Raw genomic sequence first — 27,978 nt, 5'->3', positions numbered from 1 at the left:
TCATTTGACACGCAACAACCTGATACTATGTTTCTTTTACATTTTATCTTCGGTAGGATCGTACACGTTTACGCGATCGTTCAATTAAAGGCTCGTTAATCACGAACGCAACGCGTTTGTGTCTTTCGAGAGAAACAGACTGTTTTACCATCGAGGATGTCGCACAGCGAAAAGATGTCTCGTAAACGACAATTTCCTGTAAAATTGATCAACGACGCGTTTCCCTTTGGTCATGGAATTAATTCGCTAAGAAATAAAAAATACGCACCTGAGCGTCTACGTATGCGTACGAAAAACGCATCGACATTTATTAGAACGTTAATCGTGATATCAATTGATCCTGTTCACTGATTCATCGATTCAATAATAGTCGTTTAAATAAATTACATCGATCTAAATTGCACAGAATTTCTTCTCCCTGGAAATAGCTTTTCTCTTTTAACAATGATTACAGAAGTAATCGCTGATCACAATAATAATGACAACGTTTAACCTGTCAACCGAGGATGACGTGTTAACGCGCTCTGTTTCGCGTGAAACTTTGAAACCATGTATACGCTTTCGGAGAATGATTTCTCGCAGTGGACACACGAACGTATCTGTACAAATGCTTTCGAATCGTCGGTAACGGAGAGTGTGCTTAATCGTCTTCAAAGAGGATGCTCGAGCGTAATAGGAAATGTCGTATATACGTTAAAAATATATTATTCGATTCGAATTATCGATTGAACGGGTTTCAGAGACTAATTTTCGTCAATGCACCGTTGTATACGTCTGAGTCGTGATTAACCCCGTGCCATTCGAGGGTTAATTGAAATGACCCAGAGAACGTATTAACTCGTCATTCGAGCGAACAAGATACGCAAATTGTTACGTTTGATTGCGTCATGATACATTAATTACGAAGAAAAATACGTGTATCGAGTAGAAGATAAATCGATTCTACTTTATTCGCTTCTTATTACACATTTGAGAAGGAGAAGTGACTCCTTTCTGCTTGAAAAATGACTCGGTTAACAGGTTCATAATAACGACAGTAATGACAATGAGTATGAGAATGGTAATAGTGATGGTGATGATGATGATGATGATGATGATGATGACAACGATGACGATAATAATGACGACAGTAATAATAATATAACTACATTGTCCGTTTCAATAAAATCTGACCGTGTAAAGACAATTCTTTTTTATATCGAATAACAGTGTAACGATAAGACGATCACAATAAATGACTCTGTATTCTTAACATAAACGCGAACGTTATTTATCTAATAGCAGACGTTTCGTGGCTTTTCGTCGGAAACGCGTAACGAATCGAGATTTATTTTTCATAATAAGTATGTACATTTACTGGTCGATGTATACATCGTTTTGTAAATGAATACATTTACTAGGAATAGTAAATAATGTTATATTTATTCGATACTTTTACTAAAATCTTCTTTAAATGTATACATTGGCTAGTAGTTGTACACATTTATTATAACATTTTCATTTCCACTCTTCTATATCGTTCCTTCCCGATACCTCGAATCGTCGGAAAGCGATCTGCTCCGATCGCGAAATGATTATGAAATTCAACGACAGAAGAATCGTATTTCCTACTTGATCAGAACTCTTAATCACTGATAATCATCAGCAGCGTTTTACATTTCGTCACGACGATTCAGATCACGTCCGGTCTACTTTGACTTTCGCTTCTTAAGGCAATACTCTCTCTCTACTTCCCATACACAGCAACGTGGTCCACAAAGAATTTTCACGATACGCAATAGTTTGTACTTCGTGGACGACGTGCAAGTCGACTACTTCCATTCGCGTCGTACAAGCGTAATCGCAAAGAAACGAGGATGATCGTTCTTTTGTAAATTACCAACGAGTCGCTCGAATTCGAATGAAATGAAAATAAGTTTCGTACGTTACACACAGTAGCTAAATGGTCGAAACGATTATCGAGGGATCTTTAAATGCAAACGTATCGTCGTTCGCGATCGACGAGATCGAAGACGTAAACTGTTCGATCTTACCGCGTACGCGCGATCCGTATTAATAGATGTATATCTACGAGCACCGATGGTTTCCTTCGATAGAGGAACGTGTAAGGGGATGGGACCATCCATCGCTCGTCTACGAGATATTGGATCGCTCGTGGTTCATGATAGTTTGGTGCTGCTTAGTAATTAGAGCCTAGTTCATATTGATAGAGCATATTAGCGCTAGATCGTTTAGAGTATTGGGAGAAAATTAATGGCGAAGTTACTTTACCACGGTGTTATTCCACCAATGACTAGCTTTAGTATTCTAGTAAACGGACTTTTCCTATTAGCGCTAGTATATTCTACTTATGTAGAGTAGATCTAAACCAAGTCTTTGGTAGAGCAGCATACTATTATAATAAAGTAGTTCTACCATTAGATACCGTTTGTTAGATGAGTGTAGTAGCATTAGTATACTTTATCGGTATAAACTAGGCTGTTGTGCTCCATCAGTCACCTGTCCAATTATTTTCTCGAGTAAATAAAGTTTTTTACTAGCATTAGTATCACTAGAAGTGCCTGTGTAATTTAACGTAGTAGTTCGAACATGCGATGAAAGGTCCCTTTCCTCGACAACTTCTGTTTCGAAGAGAAGCCATCGGCCCTTGCTGGTTACAAATAAATATAATATTCGACTCCAATAATCTATCGATACGTCGTCATTTGCCTCATATGTTCACACAAATCTGCCATTGTAGTATTTACAAATAATAATTACTTGCACCGCTTTAGTTTTTACATGTACATATTCACATGCCTGGTACACATTGTACGTACAATAAAAAGAAAAAAACTTGTGCGATCGGCGTATGTATACAATATGTATATATATATTTATATATGTATATAATGTATGTATATGTATATCGGTATAATCGTGGCCACGTAAAATGGTTATTTAATTCGGTTATCCATTTGTTTCTTTCGATCGCATACGCGCGCACACACACAACAATCGATTATAATTACACTCACGAATTTTCTTTTACATTCAACACAGGTAATAATAGCAAATGTTTGTTTAGTTGTTTCTTTCTTTTTTTCGCGTGTTATTGCACTGCATGTTAAACAGAGGCAATCGTTTTACGAGTAGCTTTCCGAACCAACAACTCTAATTCACGACTTAAGTTGCGAGTACAATCGCGTACAATGATGCGTTGCTTCGGTAGAAAATTTGTAAAGGAAGCTCTCCCACAACTCGTCTGACTCTTAGAGCAAATAGTCGAGTATACTAGTGACAGAATTATTTTACCATGGCGTTATTCCATTGTATTCTACAATGACTATTTTTAACCCTAGATTACATTAGTAGAGTAGGTAGTAAAAGTATAACAGCATTAGTATATTGGAATGATGGAAGATGGCTAGTAGTAGAATTACTTTACCATAGCACTATCCCATTCTACTCTACCAACGATCAGCTTTAGTAATCAACGCTCTACCAACTTTTTACCCAACGATAGTAACTGAACTTTCCTTATCAATGCTAGTATACTCTATCACTGTAAATTAGGCTCTAAGTGCCTACATTTTGCCGAGTGAGCCAAACTAGTGACGGATGAAACCAGTCAAACCACACGTTTCCGTCTACCAATGAAAGGCATCATTGTACGAAGCTGTACTGTGCCAAGCACGGTAGTCTTCGCTAATAAAAATGACGACGTAGGGGAAGAAGAACCTACAATACTTGACAGTTACCACAGACTACGTTTACTTTACATTAGACACTCGTATTCGACAAGGAATAAAATTTTCTCAGGTAAATGTGCCAATAGATCTTATTCCCCTGCGTATACATTTTCCTCGAGGAAGCCTTTCGTACACCGATAACTGATGTGCTGATTCGAGAAGGACGATGTTGCGTACACATTGAAAAGCGTTGCTATACCATTGTTTTCTTGGTAAACAATGAATTTTTAGCAAAAGAATATTACTACCGATTACGATTCATCGCTTACAACTTCGGTCGTTTCCACCACAACATCGCACACATTTGTTAGAAATTAGGACTTTTGTTCGGAGTGAGCCAGAACTGTAGATTTAATAATTTTGGAATTCTGATATTTAAAACTTTGAAAATTAGAAAATTGGGAAATTTTGCAATTTCCAATACGAAGTATCCCGTAGCATAAGTTCCTATCTGGTTGCGTCAATGCACTCTCGGCTAGATCCTTCACTTTTCTGTTACATCCAACGCCATTCGAGACCAGAACGATCGCGTTTCTCTGTCTGAATAGACGAAACGAAACCAAGAAAGAAAAATGATGGTAGTGGTAGTAGTAGTAGTAATAGTAGTAGTAGTATAAGAATACTCGTAACAATACCACTTACATTCATACGGCTTGCAAATACACACGATAACGATGATTCGCGTTTTTTTTTTGTGCTAGGGGTAGTGAACATTCAAAGTTTCACGGAAGTTTTGTTGATCGACATAGGTAACAATATACTCGCAGAGAACAGACTCGCTTTCTCTCGCATCCATTGCACTCTCTCAATCTCTGTCATCGGTTTCACAGTAAAAATAACACTTCGTAAAGTTTATAAATACCGTTTTACAAACTATGGCTTGTCAGTTATGTATATTAGTACGACAGGTATACATACATATATATGTGTATGTGTGTGTATATGTATATACGTGTAACGTGTATATGCGTGCGTGTGTATAAGTGTGTGTGGGTGTATGTGTGTGTGTGTGTGGTATGCTCATAACGGGCCCATACATTGATATCGGTTATACGAGAGTACATTTACGATCGTGGAGAAGGAACAGGAGAAGGGGAGATGTGGGCTCGTTAGCATTTACGGAGTAATCGTTATGCAATGTCCGGAATTTCTATCCTCATCGTTTCAATAGTCACATCTGTTTAATTACGATCAGACTGGGAACATCATTGAAAGAAGTGAAATACAAAATGACCCATGCTAACTGTATATAACTTTTAAAGATGACTATGAAAGAGGTACAAGTAGAACTCTATTTATCCGAACAATATTTTATCGAATACTTGGATAATGTAACCCCTTGCCTCATCATCTTCTTAGCAATGACATCATGTTAGATCTATTCGCTATAATGTTAATCCTTAACTGCTACGGTGAAATGGGAACACTGAACAACCGAAGAAACGCTTAGCAGAACATTCTGACGGGAATCATGTAAATAAATACTGTCAACGTATGTAATAGGCAAGTCGTAAGACTATCGAGACGCATACTTACCATAGTAGTTAAGAATTAAGATAAATTGTAATTTCAACTATAGTTAGAATTTAACTTTAACACAAATATGATCGAGATTTGCCATATTTACACTGCAAGTTGTTACAAGCGTGACCTTATATTATAGGGCAAGGGGCTGAGTGAACTTATTGCCGACTATGATCATTCTAGTTAGACGAACGCTTTAAAAATAAATAGTCAAACTTCTTCAACTATGATCATTGCAGTTCGAACATTTAAATAGATAGAGTTCTATCGTATGGCACCTTGATACAGATCTTTGAAAAAACATATAAAAAGAATAAAATAGATGACGTTTTAGACGTACACTTTTCTGTACATATTGCGTAATAAATAAATAGTTTTCATTATAAAAAGAAAAAAAAGCGAACGTGCTCGAGTTGGGAACAAGACGATAATAAGGATAGTAAGACCGGATGCCCCAATATATTTACGTCATGTTACATAAAACCTTCTCGGAACGTGGCTTAATTCGTATTTCCTTATTTTACTCGGTTTAATTTCATGTTAAACTCTCGTTATCTATTAATTAAAAGTAGACGTTACACTGATCGGTAACTGGCACTCGATCCAGCGAATACGAGAGAGGTATGCCTGCACCAGTGACTGTCGTTACAGTTGTGTTTTCCTTTTCTTTAATCTCGCGTATTAATTTGTTTGCGAATATATAATGAGAATTCTAATTCATGTACCATATGTTCGAAACAATTTGTACACGCGCATAAGAAACATCTCGCCCGCTGGATCCAGTATGAAATTAAAAGAAAACGTGAACAAAGATATACAGTTAAGATTCGAGAAAAATTAATAGGATACTTATCATATACAGGGTGTCCAAATAGTAAAGATACGTGAGATAAGAAATTCGCAACATCGCATGTTGGTTCAGGATATTTATCCTAAAGGAGTACCGATGACAACCGATTATCGAATAATTCAGATCTTAATGTCATTGAGAAAGTAACGTCGAGGTTTACAGAGGTGATTCTCCTCCGAAGAAGTTAGCATTCGAAGTTTCTTATTAATTTTCATTACACGCTAATAAATTATGGTTTCTTTATTTCGGAAAAGTGCATAATATAAGTTTACTGCATTATTACGTTCATCTATAATTGCACACAATTTGGAACTAGATGTAAAGATCTTACATTTCATTTGTGAAATCCTAATAAAAAATAAATCGATTGACTTAGTTGACAATTTTATCACTCGAGGTAGAGAATCACTTCTGTAATTAATGATTATCACTTTTTCAACACTTCGTACAAGTAATTCGTATAAACGTTCAGGACCATGAAGCGTGTTCTACTCGAAAACGTGATCCAGGACTTTGTGTAATGATAGTCGAACGAATAAGCAACATATTATAACCTCTGTTATGGTTGTAACGTTACATCGACGACAGTTCGATTGTAAATGTCGGGGCCTAACCGCTAGTCAAATAGAGTGTAAGTGTAAAATGAACTCTTTTTGCTTTGATTCCAAACATGGCGTCAACATCCTTCCTTGCGGATTGTTGTTATTAGGATTCAACACGTAGAGACACTAGCTACGACGAGAACACGTGCCCTAAGTACACGAGAATTAAAAGTAGTCTCAATGGAAATCAGTAGAAACGATATCGGGTGGAGGAATATCGATATTCGATAGGAAACGTACATAAAAAACATGAATCCTTGGACGGTCACCCTGTACATATTTGATACATAGTTATACAATTAAAACGCTCGTCGAAATACTGTAAAATCTCACAAAATACTCTTCTTGTAAAAAGATGCGGCTGAAAGACTCCTACGGATCGGGCCAATGCGATTTAAAGTGGAGATTGATTCGGAAGGTTGGAAAAAATTAATTCATTGTTTTTTTTTTAATGCAAGAAGATCGTTCGATAAAGGGGGGGTGAGAGGGTGGGGTGAGGGAAAAAAGATAGAGATTCGAGAAACGAGTAAAAGAAAACGTTATCGACGATAAGGACTTTTTTATCGGAGACAATTACCTAAGTCTTAGGAAACGTTTCTTATTACTAAATCTGAACGATACACAATGAACGCGACGAGTGTGCCGGACGAAACTAAAGAGCCGTTTCCGCACGATCGCCGTGGATATCCACTTGGTGAACACATCGACGTCGGACAACGAACGTTCATACGCTCTGCTTATCAACGAATTGATGCGTAATTAGAATAAAAATTAACGAGGTAATTGGTTTGAAATTGCACGTGTTTCCATTAGCAACGAATGCTGTATTCCCACGTTCAGCACACTGTACGTCGAAACCTAATACAAAAACAAAAGGAGTCGAGTGATCGAGAAATGCCCGAGAGATTTGAAATATCTTTCGTCGAGACGCACGTTTTGGTGTGTAGAATCGTTAAACGCTAAGAGGGGAATTGTTGTTTTGCTTGTACACCAATGACGATAATAATAAGCTATTCTGTGCAAAAAAAACTGGAGAAAAGAAACGAGAAAAAATATATCCTCTGTCGCGGAACGAGACTTTTAGGTAACCCTCAACCGCTGCGTATCAACGTTTCTCCTTGGAATCTTCATCGAAGAAGAACGATCGACATCGCGGTCGTTCGATTCACAAAACGGTGTATCTCGTACGGAGGATCCTTCGACGCGTTATGTTCTTGTTCTTTCTCCGAATGCTCAACAATCTCAGACACGCGAAGAAGAGTTCCGACGCAACTCAAAATCGTCGTACATCGCGATAAAAAATTTCGAACGGCCACCATACGACAACAAGCTTGATGACTCGCGTTAGCTCGAGCCGCGGCGATACCATAGTGATCTTCATACGAATAGACGAGAACAGGACGACACGTCGGCAGGAACAAAGTCACAACAGCTCGTACTGACGCAAGTGCATCCGTTGAATGATGTCCCGACAATCGTTAAACACTCTCTTGATGTTCTCTGTGTCGACGGCGCATGTGAAGTGCGGATAACAATAGTGCTTGCCGTCGCCGCTCGCTGTGCTTATACGCTGCAAAATAAGAAGAAAAAAAGAAATATGGGTGTCGTTATAAGCATAGTGTAGTCTCGCTATATGACTTCCTTTTATATCGCGCACGTTAATTAGACTCTCTCGTCTTCGTAGCGCGCGAACAAGGATGCCTATCGGTTAAGGATAAATCTATCAGTCGCTACGCATTGTGCCGCCACGCGTGATATCGTGGCATCGTCAGCGAGCCGTACCGTCTGATCCAACGCCATATAGCGAGATTCCACCGTACGATCGTAACACGAAACGAAATAGAAAAAGAAAGAACGACGATTCACTTACAAGGAATTCGTCTCTAATGAAGTACTTGGCCCTTATAACGTCAGGCGGTTCCGAGGGATCCGCAACTACCCCTTGCTCGACCGGTGTCTTGTACCGCTCGAAATCTGGAAAATAGTCCTCTAATTTGTGCTTGCCTGCTTTTATCTTTTCCGCCAATAGATCCTGTTTGTTTAAAAATAAGATTACGGAAATTGTGCGGAGCCACCTAAAAGGAAACAACGGTAATGTATACCGACTTCTCTGTCGATTCATGAGCGATTACTATGAGGATGGATCAACTGTAAATGAGACTTTTCGATATTTAATATCAATTACGATCAGCGATTAAGAAATAGTAAGGGCAGTTGCGTAGAGTGGGAGAAACGGATGTTCTGGATCTACTACAGGATTCCCTCTACTGGAGAGCGTAGGAGATGTTGTATGCCATTTAAACGTGATTAATAGTTTCATTACGGTGCTAAATTCGCCAAATTTCTCGCCAGCTAATCACGTTTCCTATTGTTAAATATTGAAAGGTTATTTTGTTTCTATTAAATCCACAAACATACGTCTATGCGTTATACATAGTTGCATATGCTTGATAAGGTTATTTATAATTGGATGAGGTCGTTTCTCATGAAACGGGTGACGGACTATTGTGGGAATTCATACGTCACCCGCATATGGATAACGCGAGAGTTAATGGACACTACGTAGGAGAATAACTTGAAGATTAACTTGTAAACAGTCTCGTTTATGTTTAATCGATCCTCGTAGTATTCGCATGGACACATCACAAGACGGTGATCCGTACCGATTGTTCCAGATGCTCTTGAACAGATCCAGACTCTCTCGGAGTCTCAGTTTCGTTGGATCCTCCCTGAGCACCATGTTGTAACTACTACACGCTGTTACAAATATAATCGCCGTCACATCGTTAAAACATTGTATCCATTTTCTCCTCTCGTCTCGTTGACCACCGACGTCGAACATGCTACAAAAATCATTGTTCGTATTTATAATATGGACGAGGTGTCGAACAACGGGATTTCATGCGTTGTTACGTGACACGATAAATATTTGATTGGCTAACAGGTTTTCTCGTCTTTATCGGCAGATGACATTAACGCTTTCTTTTGCTCTTCGGCAGCCACTCGATCCGTCTATCGCTCGAAGAGCAAGTGCAATGATGATCGTACGAAGGCATTGATCGATACCGATTCACCATTTACGTTAAAAAAAAATGATTAACGTTAGAAGAACGAGAAAAGTGTTTGACCAACTCGATAAGTTATGTTAGGAACGATGTAATTTTATTTTCTTTTTTCGAAGAAAATCATTAAGTAACTGTTAGGACTAAAAATACGGAAACGACACGGGATCCCAACCGACCCCGACGTAGCGTAACGCGAAAAAAGGGTGGAAATATATTATAAAAAGTTGCGGAGGCGTTAACTCGGTTAACGGATTTCGCTGCACGTACACGGTGCACAGGTCTATATAGGTGTAATATACAGCAGAGAGAGGCCTGGATGAGAGATGCGAGTCGCTGCTTCGCGTTATATTTACCGTCGGCCGATGTTACTGTAATACGTTCGTCTATATATAGTTACGCGACACTGGAGCAAAAGCGAGAAGCTATCGGATGATGACGGGACTTACTGAAAGTTTACTTTGTCGACTTGAAACCGCGTCTCGAAGATACCGGACGTGAGCACTCGACACCTGAGAATGTCCTGTAACAAATTCCAATAAATAAATGAATAAAACAAGGGATATTGATTATAAAAACGATGCAAGCTTCCGAAAAATTGTAATTTCGGTCACAAAAGTTGAGATAAACGATTACCTGTTCTGTGGGGGTGTAATCCGGTTGCTTAACAATGGCTACTTTATCTAGAAAACTGAAACAAGCAACGAAAGCAATAATTATTACATGCCGTACTTCCATTATCCTAAATAACGTTTTACATCGCGAAAACAACTTGAAAATTTTCATAATCATCTTTGCACGGACTAAACTACCCCTTTTGAAACACCCTGTAGATTCCCGGATCGTCGTATCTTCACCGTCGAAAGAAGGTTACAGGATATCTCAAAACGGAAGTATGCTATCGAAAGTGGTGCGATAAGGTACACGATGAAGAGCGGAAGTGGCTGCTGAGAAAAGGGTAGAACGTTGAGGGCAACGGAAGGGGAGAAATCTCTCTCTCTCTCTCCCTTGTCCCTTTGCTTCTAAACCTGCCATCGTCCCTCTTTCCACCCCCTTTTCTCTCGAAAGACCCCCCCTGGCTCTGGTGTCTAGGGTGGATAGAGCGCACGAAGAGGGAAAATCGATCCTCGGTGGTGTCCTATCCTAACCCCAACTCTCGCCCTCTCGGCCTCGCCGGGTATGCCTCTCTGGCACCCAGTTTCCAATCCGGGTCATGGGTCACTGCCACCGCTGCTCGCCATCAATCGTACGTGCAAGCACAGACTTACCTAGCTGCACGCATACGCTACCGTTCAAAAGTATTCTCGAGCAAATCTTTCTCCTTTTCGTAAACGTTACATGCCGCTCGTATTTTCGATCAAATAAATGTTTAATACGGATAACGTGCACAAATACCTCTGTACGGTAGCGTAACGATGTACGATACCGGTGTACAGGTGTGCGAGTTTACAAGGGGTGGGGTCTTCTCTTTGACACCACCGTGCAACCGTCCTCAGTCGTTCGACGGTGATAGTATACATATTTACCGATCAACACTACGATCCATGGAATAGCAAGAGCCATTGTGGGTAGCCTAACACGTCGACTGCCGCAGTGAAAAGTGACGTGTGTGGTCAGACACGCTATAATACAAATTATTAACAACATGGATGATTCATTTTTCAATTTCATCTTTTAATTTAATGTTTTATTTTTTTCTTTAAATAATTCAGTCGAATCCGTAGCACCAATTACCGATAACCACCATGGCAACCAACGTGTTAGAGCGCTTCTACACGGCCATATACGTGTCTGACAAGAAAGTACTTAGATACTGATCCTAGTATGTTCTCAATAATTATTACAAATTTGTCACCATGTTAATGTATCCATCGTACGTGCATCGTCGCGTAAAAGCGCTCTTATTGTACTGTAAGATCCGTGAAAAGCTGGGAGCCGTTGTAGATACCTTAGTGTAGTATAGGAGAAGGTACAAGCCATTAATGCTCGACGCAGTGTAGGATTCGTGAATGATAGGAATCAGTGTAGGTATACCTTACTACAGCATAGGATCCATGGGAAGATGGAGCCATCGAGCGTACGTTAGTGTAGCGTAAGATCTGTGGAAAGGTAGGAGCAATTGTGGATTCCTTGATACAGTGTAGGATCCATGAAAAGGTATGAACCACTGAGAGTACCATTTCTAGGAACAGAGGAACCATCGAATGTACGTTAATGTAAATGGAGGATCTGGAAAAAAAAATTCATCGTTGGTGTAGAAGTCGAAGGCACCCAAATTTCACCACACTTTTCTTTGTGCTTTAAAGTATTTCTCGTTCGCGATAACGCAAATTACGAGTAAACCTGACGATGAAATACGGAGATACTCGCTTTCGGTATTCTCTAACAAGCGTTTACGTCTAGAGAACTACACTGAAAGGGTTAAGGTTGATTCGGTAGCCGCAACAGGAGGACAAGCGTGAGTAACCTGAAATTGGCTCCTCGAGTAAATTTGACAGACCACAAATCGGAGGAAATTGGTTTTCGGTAAAGTAGTTCGATAGGAAGACGCGAGGGATACGCGTATACGGGTGGTGTAGGCTCGCGGGAAAGGTAGGTCATGAAATTGGCGCGCTCGCACAGAAATGAGGTTATCGACCTCCGGAGAATTGAAAGAGGAAGGAGGTCGTGACCCACTGGCTACAGCAGAACGATTTTCTCGTTATCGCGGCATGTAACGCTGCCGACCTTGAGGTCAACTGTAACAACGTTATTTCGAACGATACGCGATACCCGATGACGCTTCTCTTCTAATGGGGAACGACACAGGTGTCGTGTACCGTGACAGCATCGATTCGACAGGTACATCGACAGCTTCTGTTCGAACGCCTAGAAGAATAATAGCCACGCTCGGGTCTACGTAGGCTACATTTGGTTAATTTCTGAAATTTCCAAATCCTAACATTCGATGTGAGGTTCTAAATTTGTAAATTTCCAAGTTTCCGAAGGCGGAGTGGCGTGGCCTTCTTTCCCTACATCGCCATTTTAATTATACGTTCACAATGAGCAGTTCTTCGATCGGTGCCAAACTATTTCTCATTTCGCGACAGCATCAAGATCACGGTGATAGTTATCGCGGTTAAAAATATTCGAGAGTCGGTGACTGCACCTCGCCAATGTTCGCCTGAATTTTCAAGTACTTTTTTTTCCTTCGCTTTTTCTGGTCCTCTTGAACAGCGAAAAAGCGTTTCGATATAAATAGTGCACAGTATTTTTAGGGAACGCTGTTCGAGATACAACGAAGGCATTCGCGCGAACCGACTGCAGATCTAAGATTATTATAATCTCCGCTGTCCATTAACTACACGCGTATGGTTTAATCGTAAATAAATCCTTTGGAGAGTGGGCGATCAGAGCTAGCGATAAAAGTAAAAGGAACGCGGATCGATTAATTCTGATTCGAATTCGATGATTTCGAAATAAAAAAGGGAGAGGGAAAGAGAAGCGTTGTACGAGGGGGAGAATCGAGTAACGTGCCAATTACACGATGGAATACCTACGGCACACCTTAAAAAAGGAAACACGTGTCGCTATATATAAACGGCCGGTCTATGTGATGGGATCACTGATGCTGTCACACACAGTTCATGAATGCTTAGGTCGATAACAATCTTTTTCCGTGGCATCGTCGCGCGTTTCGATAAAAACGAACATTCTTTTTACCCTCATTAATAACTTTCGATGCAAGCCTAAAAATATATCATGCGAGAAATCAATATTTTAAAGTCTTTGACATTTGTACATAACATAACGAACGCATAGAAGTCTTTACGTTTCATCGATTTATTCGAACCGTGTAGAATTCGTTGGAAGAAAACGACGCGTTAAACGAGGATTATCGTCATTTTACGAATTCTGTTTAATTAATGCGTTCGACGAATTGATAAACGATGAACGAAGTGACAAGGTTCTGGTTTGTTAGCTTCGAACGGCCAAGTTTCGCGTTTACACTCGAGATTCACGCCCGTTTGGCCACGATCTAGTGCAACAACCTGTGCCTCGCCTATGTAATTTTCAAAGGGATACGTTTAAAGTGACCTGCTGGACCGGGACGGCCAGTTTTTCGCTCATTTATATAAATTTATCGGGTCGAACGATGTTCCGGAGTTTCACGTTGAAAGGGGGCCCCATGCGAAAATAACGTTCGACAAACTCGTGCACGATTTTCGAGCTCCTGCGTATTCAGTTTCGATACAAAATTACCGCGTCAATGCGAAACCGTTCACGCGATAAACTCTATCAGTCTATAAAATATATTTCCGACTCGCTTTTAATAAAACCGAAAGATGTTTGGCAAAAAATTTCAACGAGATAAAATAAACATTCAAGGTTACTATGCAAACACGACTGTGCGAATACGTTTATTCGAATCCTTTGTGTCATAGGGAGAAGCTGTATAATCAGGTTATCTAGAAAAAGGTTATATTTGATACGAAGGAAAGTTTAAACATTGTTTTTTCGAATGTTTTTATTAAAAATATCATTGAACCAAGAGCCGCAGGCTATTCGTACGTGCTTCACGTACACGGTCGTTGACATTAACATAGTAAAAATTAACAATACATCGAAATAAAGCTATTTACATCGATACGAATGTCAAAGGTTCGCGTGTCAGCGAAACACAGAGCGAAAAAGTTCGAGGTTGGGCCAATTGATTGAGAACCCCCGGATAAACGAGTGACCGCTATTAAAGCGATTACCTCGTTAAGGCATTGTCTTCATTGGCATTAAATCGGTGTCATAGGCCCACGAATATATACGGATACACCATATGTATCGCCGTCATGAGAACGCTTATGAAATTTAGTCGGATGTTTTATTTACAAGCCCGAGACGTGTAACGAAACACGAATCTTGTTAAGTATCACCGTTGAAGAGTACAGAGTCGCGACAGTGTTGAACGTAATGCTCGTGATTATTTTTAAGAGCGAACTCTTAAAAGGTAGGTGATTTTCGAACGGACAACGAACGTAGCTAAATGCAGCTACTCGCTGTTCCATCGTCGTCTTGGGCATAAAACGTTATCGTTCGCGTGTTCTTATCGTGATCGTGATGGCGATAGGAGGGGAATCGAAGGAAGGGCAGATTAGAATAGCCATGCTTCGCGCCTCGAACACACAGTGCAGTGCAGAACAGCATCAAACGCGACTAAGGTGGGTAATAACTTTACCCTCTTATTTTTATCAACGACACGCGTCAACGGCTGTTCCACTACTTTATATTAAGACGCTCGGCCGCGCCGGCTGCGTGAACTGACGTTATAATAATTTTCCAAGTTGCCGCTCTATTATCGGTGTCGATGGACACTCGGTCAGCCTCCCGTTGCGGCAGGGTAACAAAAATGGCACTTACTATTTGGCGCAGTCGATCAGCTGGTACTCGTTACTCCTCTCGAAGCTCTGTTGAACACCCCGATCCTTCCATAACGTTTCGACGATTTCGTAGAATTCCTGTAAAACACGAATATGAGAAATTAACCTTCGAAAATAAATGATCGCGTCCCGTTATATTTGTGGCTGATTTACAAATAAGTTCACCGTTTGGCGGCTACCGTCGATCTGTCTCATTAATTATCTAAAAAGCTGCGCGGTAGTGACGAAACAAAATTTGGCTTGAAACCCTATCAATCGTTGAGGTATCCTACGTCATAGTTTCGTCGAACGAGAAGACATTTTCTAAAATCTCTTATTAGAAAACTGTTCGTTGCATTTATCTTCCCGTCGAGGTTATCAAGGGACTCGTGAACAAGAGAACTCACGGTAACCATAGGACAACGGAGTTAGCGGAATCTGATTTTCAGAGTAAGGAGACGATGGACATTGGCAAGTTACTTGCTGCGAAAATTAACTACATCGTCGTTGGTAAAGTTAAAGCGCGCCCCATTGAGAAACCCCTTCGAAACTTCCTCGAGGTGAGAGATTTCTGTTTTGCGATGGGACAGTTCCCAAGCGCTTTCGATCTCGAGCAAACTGAACCAACTTGCGGAATTTGAACGTCGGTCATGGCGCTAACTGCGAACCTTTTTCGATTACCTATCTGTTATATCTTTGAATATTCGTATAGCTCTAACCTAAACTTAGCAAACTTATCGATATTGGAAATATATAACTATTATTGCTTTATTAATATCACTTTCAGTGATAAAACCGTTCAATTTCAGAATAATCGAACAACTGATCACGTGACAACGGGAGAGATTTGCATTCATGAGGAAAATTCTAATTCTAAAATAAGTCACGTGCAATTGGCCCCTCCTGTCAACTGACAAAAACAAACGTAACTCCTCTTGCTAATCCATAGTATTTCTTTGTGTATAGCCACGTTTTGTGTCCGTTTAGGCAGTCACGTGTACATCTATAGGGCCAATCACCCGAAATTTAGACAAAGCTGTCTTCGACTCGAATATCTATTTTTCATCACTTCTAGTTCGAAAATGAGCCTTCGGCTCGCAAATTATTCTCGACTATTCTACTTGTCTTAATAACGGCGACTATTCTGATATTATCGATAAACATTTACCCCGAAATAAATCCGCTATTTCTAAAAATTCCAAATTTACGATCGCCACACGTGCTACCTTCGTGCATTGCGTCCCCACACGTGTTGTGTCGCTACGGTTCAAGCAAATAAATAGTTATTTTCGCATCGACAGAATCGTCACTTTTCATCTTCTATCATCGTCCATAAGACAATTTACACGATAGACCGAAGTAAATCGTAAAAGAGTAACCGCAAAAGCCATAAATAATAATCGTTCGATGTTTACAGAGATCTACCAACGACCATTTCAGAGTTTATTTTATTTTACCTCGTAAAATATGAACACGTCGTGGCATCCAAGTATGTACCACACGGTCAAATTAAGCGTGAGGTTCGCTCGAAATAATCTTTCGTGTCCACGGCCCACGGTCCGCAACGAGGCTCTCAAGATACGTAAAGAGCCGAAAGACAGTGACAAATCGGTCATGGGCCGTCGAACGTCGTGAAACAGAACGAAATGGAAAAAAGAGGTAGACGCGGTACTGGCGTGGCGACTTCCTGTTGAGAGCTGCCGCTAAATACATACGTAGCTCCTTCTACTAGCGTGTATCTTGGCAAAACGACCACTGCCTGGGCGCAGATACAAATAATACCAGTCACAACCATCGTTATTATCAAACAGAAATTCATCTCAAACTTCTCGACAGCCTTTAATTAAACTCGTAAAACTTTTCGCTTCTGTCTTACTAAAACTGTCAACGCGTGATTCTCAAAACTTTCGCGTTACCCACGTACCGTTCCCTGCTTTTCCTAATTACCTATTCGAATAGTCGATACGTAGAAAATAGCGGCGTATAAACGTTATTGATCGATGCAAATGACCGAATGCAATAGATATTTTCTTCCTTCCTATCGAAAGCTACACCTCGATTAACGCAGCCAAAGCGTTAATATATCAAAACCGTCGACGGACATTCTGTTCTTAAAGTCCGTAAACGCGAACGACTACCGACAACGCGCGGCAGTTCCCGAGCCAAACTGTTAGGACAAGCGATTTAATTCGATTAATTTGGGTGCATCGTTCTCGATGGTCATGGTACAGGATCACGTGTAGCAAACAACAGGCTACAATAGATTTCATGTACACAAAAGCCAGACGCAAAGGTACTGTACACAGCCGCGTATCTACGTACGCACGTACTCGCCAACTGGCAGTGAATGACGCAAAACACGCGGATTATTTTGTCGCGACGACTTTATTTCGAGACGCGCCGCGTCGTTTCGTTTCGTTACTTTCGAACGTTCGCGTCTCTCGAAACCTCGGTTCATCTTTTTGGCACAGGAAAGATTCATGATTCTAGCGTGCTAACACAACTTTTTGTCATCCAGTCAATTACTAGTCAAAGAAAATGACAATGTTTCCTTCGTTCCTCGATCGTGACGCTTTGTTCGGCAAATAGCTACCCGCTGTGTCGCTACGCGTTATATCACTACGGGTTAGATCGCCGAGTGTCAGCGTCGTCGCCCGATGGCAATATAGCGGGAGTCCTCTGTATTACGACACACGCGTGCACTCCATAAACGTTATTTAACCCGTTCCAGCGATTCTGTATTCAGGGCAACAGTTCAGCCACACCTCTTTGGAAACGTGCGATGGAAATCGGTAAGATAATTTATTCTTTAAAGATCTGTTGATTTGTCGTTGCACTTTCTCAAATTCGTCAAGTTCCTGATCATGCAAGTTACATCGACTTCGCGATAGATCGTTAATGTATTCTAACGTTTGATCATACGTAATAATTAGTCATGGAAACTCGATAAATTATTCATTTGTTATTTATACCGATACTTGACTCGATTGCAATTCACTTTCTCGATCGATAGTTACGAATGTACACCGTTTTGCGATTAAAATTACTTTGCAAAAACGTGCTCGCTCGTCTGACTATCAGTTACGTTACTTACTGCACAATAAACTCAACGTTTCGGATGACACCCTATTATTTATAAGCCGCACCTGGTGCGTCGCCAGTTAGATAAATAACGCAAGACGCAGTGTCGGTTTTGCATACGTTAACGCGTTCGGGAAATCGTTTAATCGAAATTTCATTCGTTTTCAAAGTTTAACTCTGTCATTGGTAAATGATTAATCATCGAGTTCGGTTAAACGCGGCCAATGATTAAATCCAGACCGAAACGCAGGCCATAAAATTGCAATCGCGAGTCGGATCTCGGATTTCTCGTGTTTTTTCCAACGTGGCCAGATGATTCTGCAAAATCACCGAAAATTTACGGATTCTCGCGACTCGAATACTTTCACCGTGACACGTTCGAACGATTCGAGTCGCGGAACATTCGCGGATCAACAGCAAAGAAACACGATCGTGTTTTCCACTGTACAAGTTTCTCTCTGTGCAACAATACGATTAAAGTAAACGCGTGCACGCGTATGTGTATACGAGGCTAGGAATGGCGCAGCACATCATAGCCGGGACACAATATAGCTAACCAACATGTGCGATGGCTATGTAAACATTGTAAACACTGATCATACCGTACAGTGGCTCTCATGCGAACAAATGATCGGTATCTCGCCGTTCCAATCTATTACTCGAAGCTCCTATGGAAATTGGGACCTCGAACGATCAATATGTAGTGTTAGAACTTCAACATTTTTTTACGACATCGAAATATCAAAGACCATATTTAGAGACCTGAAAGCGAAAAATTATCGAGTGACTATACCACGATCTTGAATATAACATACAGTGGGGAACGAAAGAAAGTTGGGATTCATAACACGATCCGTAATATAAGCGAATAAAAGTCCACGGAAATCCTAAGATATAGCTTTTAAAGCTCCTCCTGTTGATCGCGTTACACGTGTCTGTACAAACCCTAAGAAGCAAACACATCGGCCAGTACTTCTTGTTGATATAGAAAAAATAATAAATTGTATTCGACAGGCTAGAAAAGACGATGTTCGTTCTGCAGGCTGCTTTAAAATTACGCTCACGCTGTAACCGGCTTTCATGCAAATACGATAAATCGCATTCACGTTGCGCCCATAAAGTTTCCCATTTGCGAGTGCTTTCATCCAGGATAGAACGCGAGACGTAACGAACGTGTTTTTCACGGTATTACGTTCGAGAAGACGAAATAATACGCAAAACAAACGTAACACGACTGACTCACCGGGGGATAATCGAAGTCCGGCGAGGACGAAACATTCAGGACATAATCGACGTTGCTCTGATTCGCTGGATCCTCCAAAGCAACGGGTGGCGTTAACGTGCTCATCGCGCTGGTGATCGTCTGAAAAAAAGATTACACGCGTTAAAGCATCTTCCCTTCTCCACTCACGAAACTAGACTTAGTTATATAAATATTATCGACTGAAACAATCAAGCGAGTAGTTCTGTACGAATTTAAGATCTTCGTATTTTTATCGAATATCTGTTTCTTCGACAAATTAGGTGGATTTATTGGTTTACTTCTAGCGCAGTCCTCCATGATCGATCGATCAAAGTATGGATCATTTGGACGGTGCAGGTGGTTGCAAATTTCCATGACGTAATGTTTCAATGTTAATGGATTATCATGAAAATTTTCGAGCGAAACGTTTGAAAGATGCTAGCGTCATTATTGTGTAAATTTGTTTCATAGGTAGATAGCGTCATTCGTAATCCTTAAATACCGCGGGGAAACTTGTCTATTACGTTCACCCGACATACGGAAGCGATTGCAAGGTTACGTACGACACGCGTATCCAAACACGGCCTCGAACGACAAATTGATGACAATACCCTGTGTATCTGGCAATATTCGTGTCGCGAATTTACGGGCGTATCACGTAACGTTAATGACGAGAACCGGTTCAAATGGGTTACAAATTTGTACGCATCAACACGGAAACGATGAATGGAGAAATCGAGAAAGATTTGATCGTTTTTCAAGTCGCTAAACTGTTTTTCTACTATTCCGTAACGTCGATGATGCAGCAGAATCTCGATATCTTCCTGCATCACGGGCTCTACTTGCTTTTCTTATCTTTTACATTGATTCTCAAGAATTTGAAAACCTACATTACAATTGGAAGATACAGAAACGAGTTTCAAACAATAATATATCGTGAACAAACACCATAGATTGTATACGGAACTTTAACACGAACAATGACTCTCGTTGATTGTAAAAGTGCAAGGAGAAATGAAAATAAGCAGAAAACGTACGCTAAAAAAAACGACGGGGCGAGGAGGGATCGCGATTCACGAACTCGAAGAAGAAACATCGCGAACGTATAAATGAATCGCGTGAATAAATATCTGAAAGAAATTCTTACCAGTATCGCGTCTCTGATATTCTTCTTAATGTCCTCGATTTTTTGCCGCTTTTCCCTGCACAGAAAACGTAAGAAACAAACGATGTACTTTGTCGTTCAATTGCACCGACCAAACATTCGTTAAGTGAACGCTCGATAAAGCGTTCAAATCGAAGATTCGATCGCGTTAGGGTCGCAGGATACCACCTTGATTCGGTGAAAAGTAGGAAATATAGGATCGGGGTCATTAGGGATCCAGGAATAGTTATGATCAATTTCTCGATTGTTCAGTTTCGATTTTTTGATGGATTCCTACATCTTTGTATTTCGTTGTTTACGAAACTGCTAGAACAATTGTAACTAAAATCTACGGTGAAATCTGTATGCTCGAAGTTCTCTGTACTCGTCTTTCATAACGCGACGTTCATGAACGATCAAAACTGGCTTTCTTCCAGAAGTAACGAATACCACTTATTCCTATAATTCCTGGCGAGAGGACCAGTTCACATTTTTAGGATACCATTCTAGTTCCTACCTAGAATAGTTACTGTATCCGTACTAAAGCGATTTTATTCACGAAAATGTCACCGAACGATACACAGTCATACTTTATAAAATTGCTTGTGAATTATTTGTTGATCATAATCATGATCAGTGACCGAGTTTCGAAAGAACCTTGATCGTGTCGTTCAAACACGAATGATCAATGCTCGTTCATGTTTTGGAAAGCAATCTTTATTACGTTCGAGTGTCATTCTTCCTCGACATTGTCGCGAATAAAACGAACCGAAGACTGTGATCTATTCAAGTTCATCGTCGATAATTAAAAATAAAGCAATCAGTGTTACTAAACAGAGACAATAGATTCCATACTTCCACCGCTTTCGTTCTTGTTTTCGTCTCTGAATATCGAAAGGATTACGTCGTCCTTGATTCTTCACCGTGTAACGCTTTAATTTATAATCGGTGTCTCTACCGATATCAGCCCCGAGCGATAAACTAAAATGGTCGTAAAAGCGGGAAACTAATGAAAGGATGGTACGGAAAGAGACATTACTCCATATAACGACACAATGTGTTAATAGAAAAAATCTACAAGAATCCAAGAAATATGCAAACAGATTCCAAACTATCTAAGAAAAATCTAACAAGAATCTAATATAGGACTTTCCCCGCAACGAACATAGACGATCCATAACAGATATCTGATTTAAATACACCGAGTCACGGGTTTCCAAAGGTTAAGTCAAACGAAAAGAACGAATCATGTTCGTGTGTGGCCCTAGTATCGTGTGACACCTGTGCCAGGCTCCTGTCGTCGCTTGGAGCAGCTACTATCAAACCGCGACGTGCCTACGTACAATCAAGAGTATATTTGGCTTCCGTAGGGAAAATATGGCAACTACGGGAACGAGATCTACCACTAGTTTAATTTTATAGGTTTCTGAGAATATGGATATACATAACTTGCAAATTTGAATATAAAAAAGTTTCAAGTTTGCGTATGTGTTCTAAAGAAAGCCTACATCGTACTCGAGTGTTAACGATGGAGAACGATTACAGTCTTCGTTACTCCATTATTCTGGTCATGTTTTTCTTAAAGACGAAAGGACAACTGTCACACGGTATATGTACATCTTCTATCGAAAGCTCCCTTCCCTTTTTAAAACACGTTTTCCCTTTTTCTTCGGTAACAGCGACGATTGTCGTCGAATTTGGTGTTCGTGACCACGGATCAACACAGACCCCACAAGTTCTCTTCGAAGGTATTTTCAGGGAAAGTTCCACCTCACGCGATATTCAAATACAAGAATGCTAAAAATAATCGCATGAGCGTCCAACAGAACGATGCTATCGCTAGGACGTATTTTAAAGGTTTCGTCTCCGAGATACGCGATAACGGTATTTCCTTGAACGTATCCTAAAAATATGATTCGGCCAATTGTCCGAGACGCGAGTCAATTTAAGATCCACGATCGTACAGTCCGCGCGATGCGTTTACGAGTAAATTACGAATAGATCGCGAGGAAGATGCGACAACGAAGTTATTTTCGGAATTGGCCGGTTTATATTTTACCCGCCCGCTGCGTCGCGGAAAAAGGAGGACGGGAGGCAATCGAAGGTGAAATTGAACGATACGTGGTTAGCTTGCAAAATCTAAAAAGATGGAGAGAGGGAGAATCGGAAAAAGGAAAGAACTAAAAATACTGATGTTCTACGGTATGTTTCCATAATAAACGGCCAAGGGATCTGCATCAAACACGTAACGCTTCTCAGAATCGCGCGACCAACAAAAAGTAGTTTGTGAAATTCAAACGAACGAATGATTTCCCGCCGCTCGCTGCGAGAAAAGTTCCGTGCGTCTGTTGTCAGAGACGGTGCCAAAGGGACTATCGCCTCGATAATTACTAATATCGCGCATCTATTCGTATACTTTTATGTTGCGAATTTTCTAAAACTGACAGACTTGGATAATGATGCTTTTACGTACGAAGATCCGCGGAACATTGTAATTTTCCAGAATGCGACTCGGTCCATAAAAGTTTGAGGAACAAAACGTTTATGCTATGTATTTGTATTTAGAATTAATACGTTAATGTCGATGGAAGAAAGAATCGGAATGAAGAAAAGAAATCTTCGTGAAATGTAAGTATAGTAAGGCGTGCTTCGCAGGTCCCCGTTATCAGCACCGGAGGCAGACAGAATTTACGACAGAGGCGCGAACCGAGCCGTGCCGTCTGTTTGCACGTCGTTTTCATCCAATCTAGTTGCTCCTGATTTTCCACGTATACATGTACCGTGGCATTCTTTTTTACGATAACAATCCGTGTATCTCTCTCAGGCCTACCAATCCGTGTATCGTTTCGTGGTTATGTTTTTGATTCGCCAACTTCCAATAAACAGAGTTGGACGTGGAAAATAGCTCGGTTAGTAAGATAAAAGGAAAGGAAAAGGTATCTAATGAAAGCGAAGACAAGGACGTCGAATGCAAACGAAACGTCGCCAGAGTGAATTCTGGTGGGAAATGGAAAATCGATAAACGACGAAAAAAGCAGGAAAAATTGTAGCGAATTCGTTTTGACCGCGTGTTGATGTTACAATCGCAAGATGGACCGAATTGGTTATACCGACTGAATCATTCACGAGCACGTATTAATGGGAACAAAAAAGGGACTGAAGGTTACGTATATACAGCTGGTATTTGTCGCGTTGCGTGAACAATATCAAATATTGGAGCCAGCTTAAAACTGTACTGTATTAGAATAATGAAACTTACGCTTCGCTGAAACCATTCACGTGCAATATCCTCATCTGTTTGACGATCGTGCTTTTCCCGGATTCTCCTGCTCCTGTAACGTAAAAATATTACGTACATACATATACTTTTTCGATAAAAAAAGAACTAACGAATCATAAGAAAAATAAATTTTCCAACTGTTTTCCTTTTTACATAATTCTCCTTGGTCGAAGAATAAGTCAGTCACCAAATGCGCGAACGAGATATTATAACATTGGTTTTTTTTTAAGAATCGTAATTGCACAGGATGGGGAGACAATACAGAGTAACAGCTGTTGCTTCGTAACCTACAGTTACGAAGCCGACTATACGCAACGCAGCACACATTCGCGTCGAATTAGAACGACGACCTACATAAACGAAGAATAGGAAGGTAATGGCTAGGTGTTGGGTTAAGCATCGTGATGAGTGGACAGTGTGCGTGCGTGCGTGAGTGCGTGCTTTTGAACCCGTGTGCCGTGTGTGCGAGTGCGCACGCGCGCACCCACGTTGGCCGCTGCCTGTGCGAAAAAAGCTGCTCGGGAGAAGGAAAAGAAGGAGACGAAGAGAGCGCACGAAAAAGGGTACAACACGAGAAGCCCGCTGGATATTCGTGGGTGCCGGCTCATACGATAATCGATAAAATTGAATTACGCGCTGCTGAACATCACGATAATGTTCAACCTGTCCTCTGGCCGGACGCTTTTTGTCCAAAATTGGAGATCGAAGTCGATTCAACTGGTACACTCTGGCTGGAAATATTTTCACCGTCCCTGACACGTGTATACGTTTACAGAGACAGCACATGTGCACAAATTTAACGGAGCATACCGTGAAACGAAAGGGGATTATAGCTAGTATAGGTAAGTACAGAAGTCGTTCGATAAGTGGCCGTCATATAAGAACGCGTCTGGACCGAGCGAGCAAACGTTCGTTCTTTTACATGTTTGACAAAATTTCGAACAAAACCAACGGAACGCTTACTAGTCGAATCGACTCGACACGTTCCAATTCCACTCGACTCAATTTCGTGTGATTTAGTTCTTCGCTTTTCAGTTTCGTGTGACTCAATTCGGCGCGTTTCAATTCCACGCGATTCGACACTTATCAATTCCACATGTTCCGATTCAACGAGTTTCTATTCCATGTTATTCAATTTAACGCCTCCGAATTCCATGTGCTTCAAATCCATGTTCATCGATTTGTCGAGATTTAACTTAAAGAGATTCGATTTGACGCGATTTAATTCGATAAACTCGATTCAGCGTGATTCGATTCGACTTGATCCAATTCGATACACCGAGTGTTTGGATGCTCGATTTAAGCTCCACGAACATTCGCTCGCATTCGGTTGTTTCGTGTAGTAACCGATTACTTTGTCCAATGGTCATTTACATTAAACCAGCACGAACTTGCTCTACGTTCTATACTCGTTTAGTATAAACGCGCCCTAAGTAGCCGATAGGAACGTCCCTCGCTCACACGCATTATTCACACACATGTGCATTCCCTACTCTGCCCCCCAGCAAGGTAACGAACGGAATACATACGGTGTTACATTTATTTTTTACATTTTTGGTCATAGAATATATACGATATATTCAACAATTTGACACATTTTCGGTTCCGATCGACTAAATTTTCTATCGAGAACAAATAGTCGTGTAAAATGAAACTACAACCAGTAACTGACTATTTTAATATTATAGTTTAATGTTCTATCATGCCGAGGAAATAAACAATAGAGTTGGGAGTACAGCACACGCTGTCAATGTTTGCTCGATAAGTAGTGAATTGTTGAAAAAGCCCGCCTCCATAGCCCCGAATTCGGCTACTTATCGAACGACATTCGTATCGCGATACATGGAGATTAGCGGTGATAAACGGGAAAGGTTCGTCGAAAACACTTACCGAGTAATAAGAGCCTGTGAGTAGCTCGGTAAACTTGCTTATCCTTTTGCAATTGCCTGGTGATGGCATCCGAGCGCCTCTTCTGGTTCTTGCTGTCATCCTGGCTGGCCTTGCTGCTCTGGCTGCCGAAACACCCCATGACACACCACGAGAGAGACACGCGCGGCTCACCCTCTTCGCTCTTCCCTTCCACTTCTGTTGTTCTCTGTTGTTCTCGGTTTAGAGAAAAATATCACCACTACTCCCGAGCGAACGGCTCGCGCTACGAGCACTACCGGCGGCGGCGCGTGTTGTTTATCTCGCGTGAACGCGACGTTCGATAAGTACACCCTCTGCCGCGATACAAGGAGATTCACTCCCTTTACGGGTTCGTTCCTTCGTGTCTGTCACTTGATACTTATCCGTCACCGTCGCACCGCGCTCGCTACCAAAAGCTTCGTCCTTCTATCAAACTCTCTCTTTTCCACCCACTATCGGTTACACCGATCGGCCTCTCCTTAAGACCTTCCTCTCTCCTATCTTCTTTCTTTTCCTCCCTTTGTACTCCTTTCAATCTCCTCGTTTCGTGCACCAACTACGCGTATGTTGATCCCCGATTATGTACACACACACGTTCACTTCACGGCTTCTTTTTCACTATCTCGCACTGCCCGCGAAACCATAGCTACACATCGACGGTGCTGCTGGTGGTCCAACGCGATGGATGGCTCCAACGCTGAAAGAAAATACCGAAATACGATGAAGAACGTGGCTTGCGTGGACGTGTCGAGGGCAATCGGTGCCGAACCGACGTTCACGGGTCGTGACACCTGGCCCGATAACAAATTGATCCGTCAGGAAGAAAGTGGGCGAGCTCGAGCACGGTTGAACGGTGGTTTACGCGACGCGACGGGACAGGAAAACACCGACGATGCGAATGACTCGCGAACCACTTCCGAATCTTCCGTTTAACACTGGCAAAACCGGCCGCGAGTGCCTCGCGGCAGGTTTCGATAGAGGGAGTACGCACGAGGCACGACGAGCATTCGAGAGTGGGAGCGAGACCGGGACTGGGATAATAGGTTGACGTGCACTGTCCGATGCGCCTCCTGTGATGGCCCGCGAACACGAGACACACGCGAAATCGTTTCAGGAGGAAGGGACTCGACGCGTGTACGCGACAGCTCGACCTCGCCTCGCCTCCCGGTCCCCTACCCTTCCTACGGAACAACGAGAAGTTAAAATAGATCGGCTCCGGTGCGCTGCTACCTCGTTATTCGAGTAAATCGAAGAAAGTCACGAATCGACGGCTCCCGTAGATAAGGAAGATAACGTACGCGACCAACCAGCTCTTTCAGACTTTTCTCCCTGTTTCGTTTCGACGATCTGCTTCTTTTCAAAGCTTCACTCGCGTACACGGCCGTTCGTATTTTCCTTTTTTTTCTTTCCCGATTTTCGTTCCTTGACTCCTCAATTTTTCGAGGGCTCGTCCGGGTTCCCCCTCCACGCCGCCTCGCTAGTCTTTACCCCTCTCCGCAAACTCCTCGTCGTCGACCACGGCACAACCACCACTCGGGGAACCCAACCGCGTGCCCTCTCTCGCGCACACCCTCGAGAGTAATTTTGCTCTCTCGTCACCTCGCTATTACGGCGTTCGATCACTATCCTCACTCAATAATCCCCGAGGAAATTCGCGGCCAAAACATCCGAGACGAGGTGCTCCCTGCAGCCAACATGTCGTCTGCTAGGCCCACCAGCGCGGCGGCCCACCGCGCTTAAGATGGTTCAGGCTCGTATCCTGATTTCTGGGTGCCCTCACCGCGACTTGATTCTCTCGTCGCTCTTTTGTCGTGAAAAAATCCGCGATCACGCACGACAACGATCGCGTGTTCGGTTTTCCGTCTCTGATTTTTTATTAAATCGCTCTGGAGACAACAATCTGTCGTGTTCGGTATTGGTACGTTGACTGTAGCGCTATCTACGATATCTGACAGAACTAAACTGTATCTTGCACGATGTGCTCATGCGTCGTACTCGTTCATGCAACTTCAGTACATATACTTATATATTTTGTTACATATAGGCATTTAGTTTTGTACGGATAGTAGGTTGCGCTGCAATCAATCTATACATGTTTATGCCTATATACATATCAAAACACACAACCAAAGTATTTGTGCTTTATTAGGACAAAATAAAAAC

The 27,978-nt window shown here is 41.6% G+C and overlaps 1 protein-coding gene across 2 annotated transcripts; it reads right to left on the bottom strand.

Annotated features, from left to right (window-relative positions):
- Positions 1–269: 269 nt before the first annotated feature.
- Positions 270–27,978, bottom strand: Galphas (G protein alpha s subunit). 2 transcript variants are annotated; one of them, XM_003708399.3, is made up of 10 exons: positions 25,798–27,978; positions 23,887–23,959; positions 20,631–20,685; positions 19,484–19,603; positions 15,161–15,258; positions 10,406–10,460; positions 10,219–10,292; positions 9,371–9,550; positions 8,578–8,782; positions 270–8,277 (listed from the first exon to the last, which is right to left on the bottom strand). In XM_003708399.3, exons 1-10 carry the CDS (start codon positions 25,934–25,936, stop codon positions 8,131–8,133), a joined length of 1,146 nt encoding a protein of 381 aa, XP_003708447.1. In that variant the 5' UTR covers positions 25,937–27,978; the 3' UTR covers positions 270–8,130. The 2 variants fall into 2 exon arrangements, with proteins under 2 accessions (XP_003708447.1, XP_076389561.1); XM_076533446.1 differs by lacking the exon at positions 270–8,277 and having other exon boundaries at positions 8,584–8,739.

The sequence above is a fragment of the Megachile rotundata genome, chromosome 7, assembly GCF_050947335.1.
Source record: "Megachile rotundata isolate GNS110a chromosome 7, iyMegRotu1, whole genome shotgun sequence".
NCBI classification, from domain to species: Eukaryota; Metazoa; Arthropoda; class Insecta; order Hymenoptera; family Megachilidae; genus Megachile; species Megachile rotundata.
Note: the sequence above shows the minus strand (reverse complement) of the source record. Positions and strands in the feature narration are given on the sequence as shown.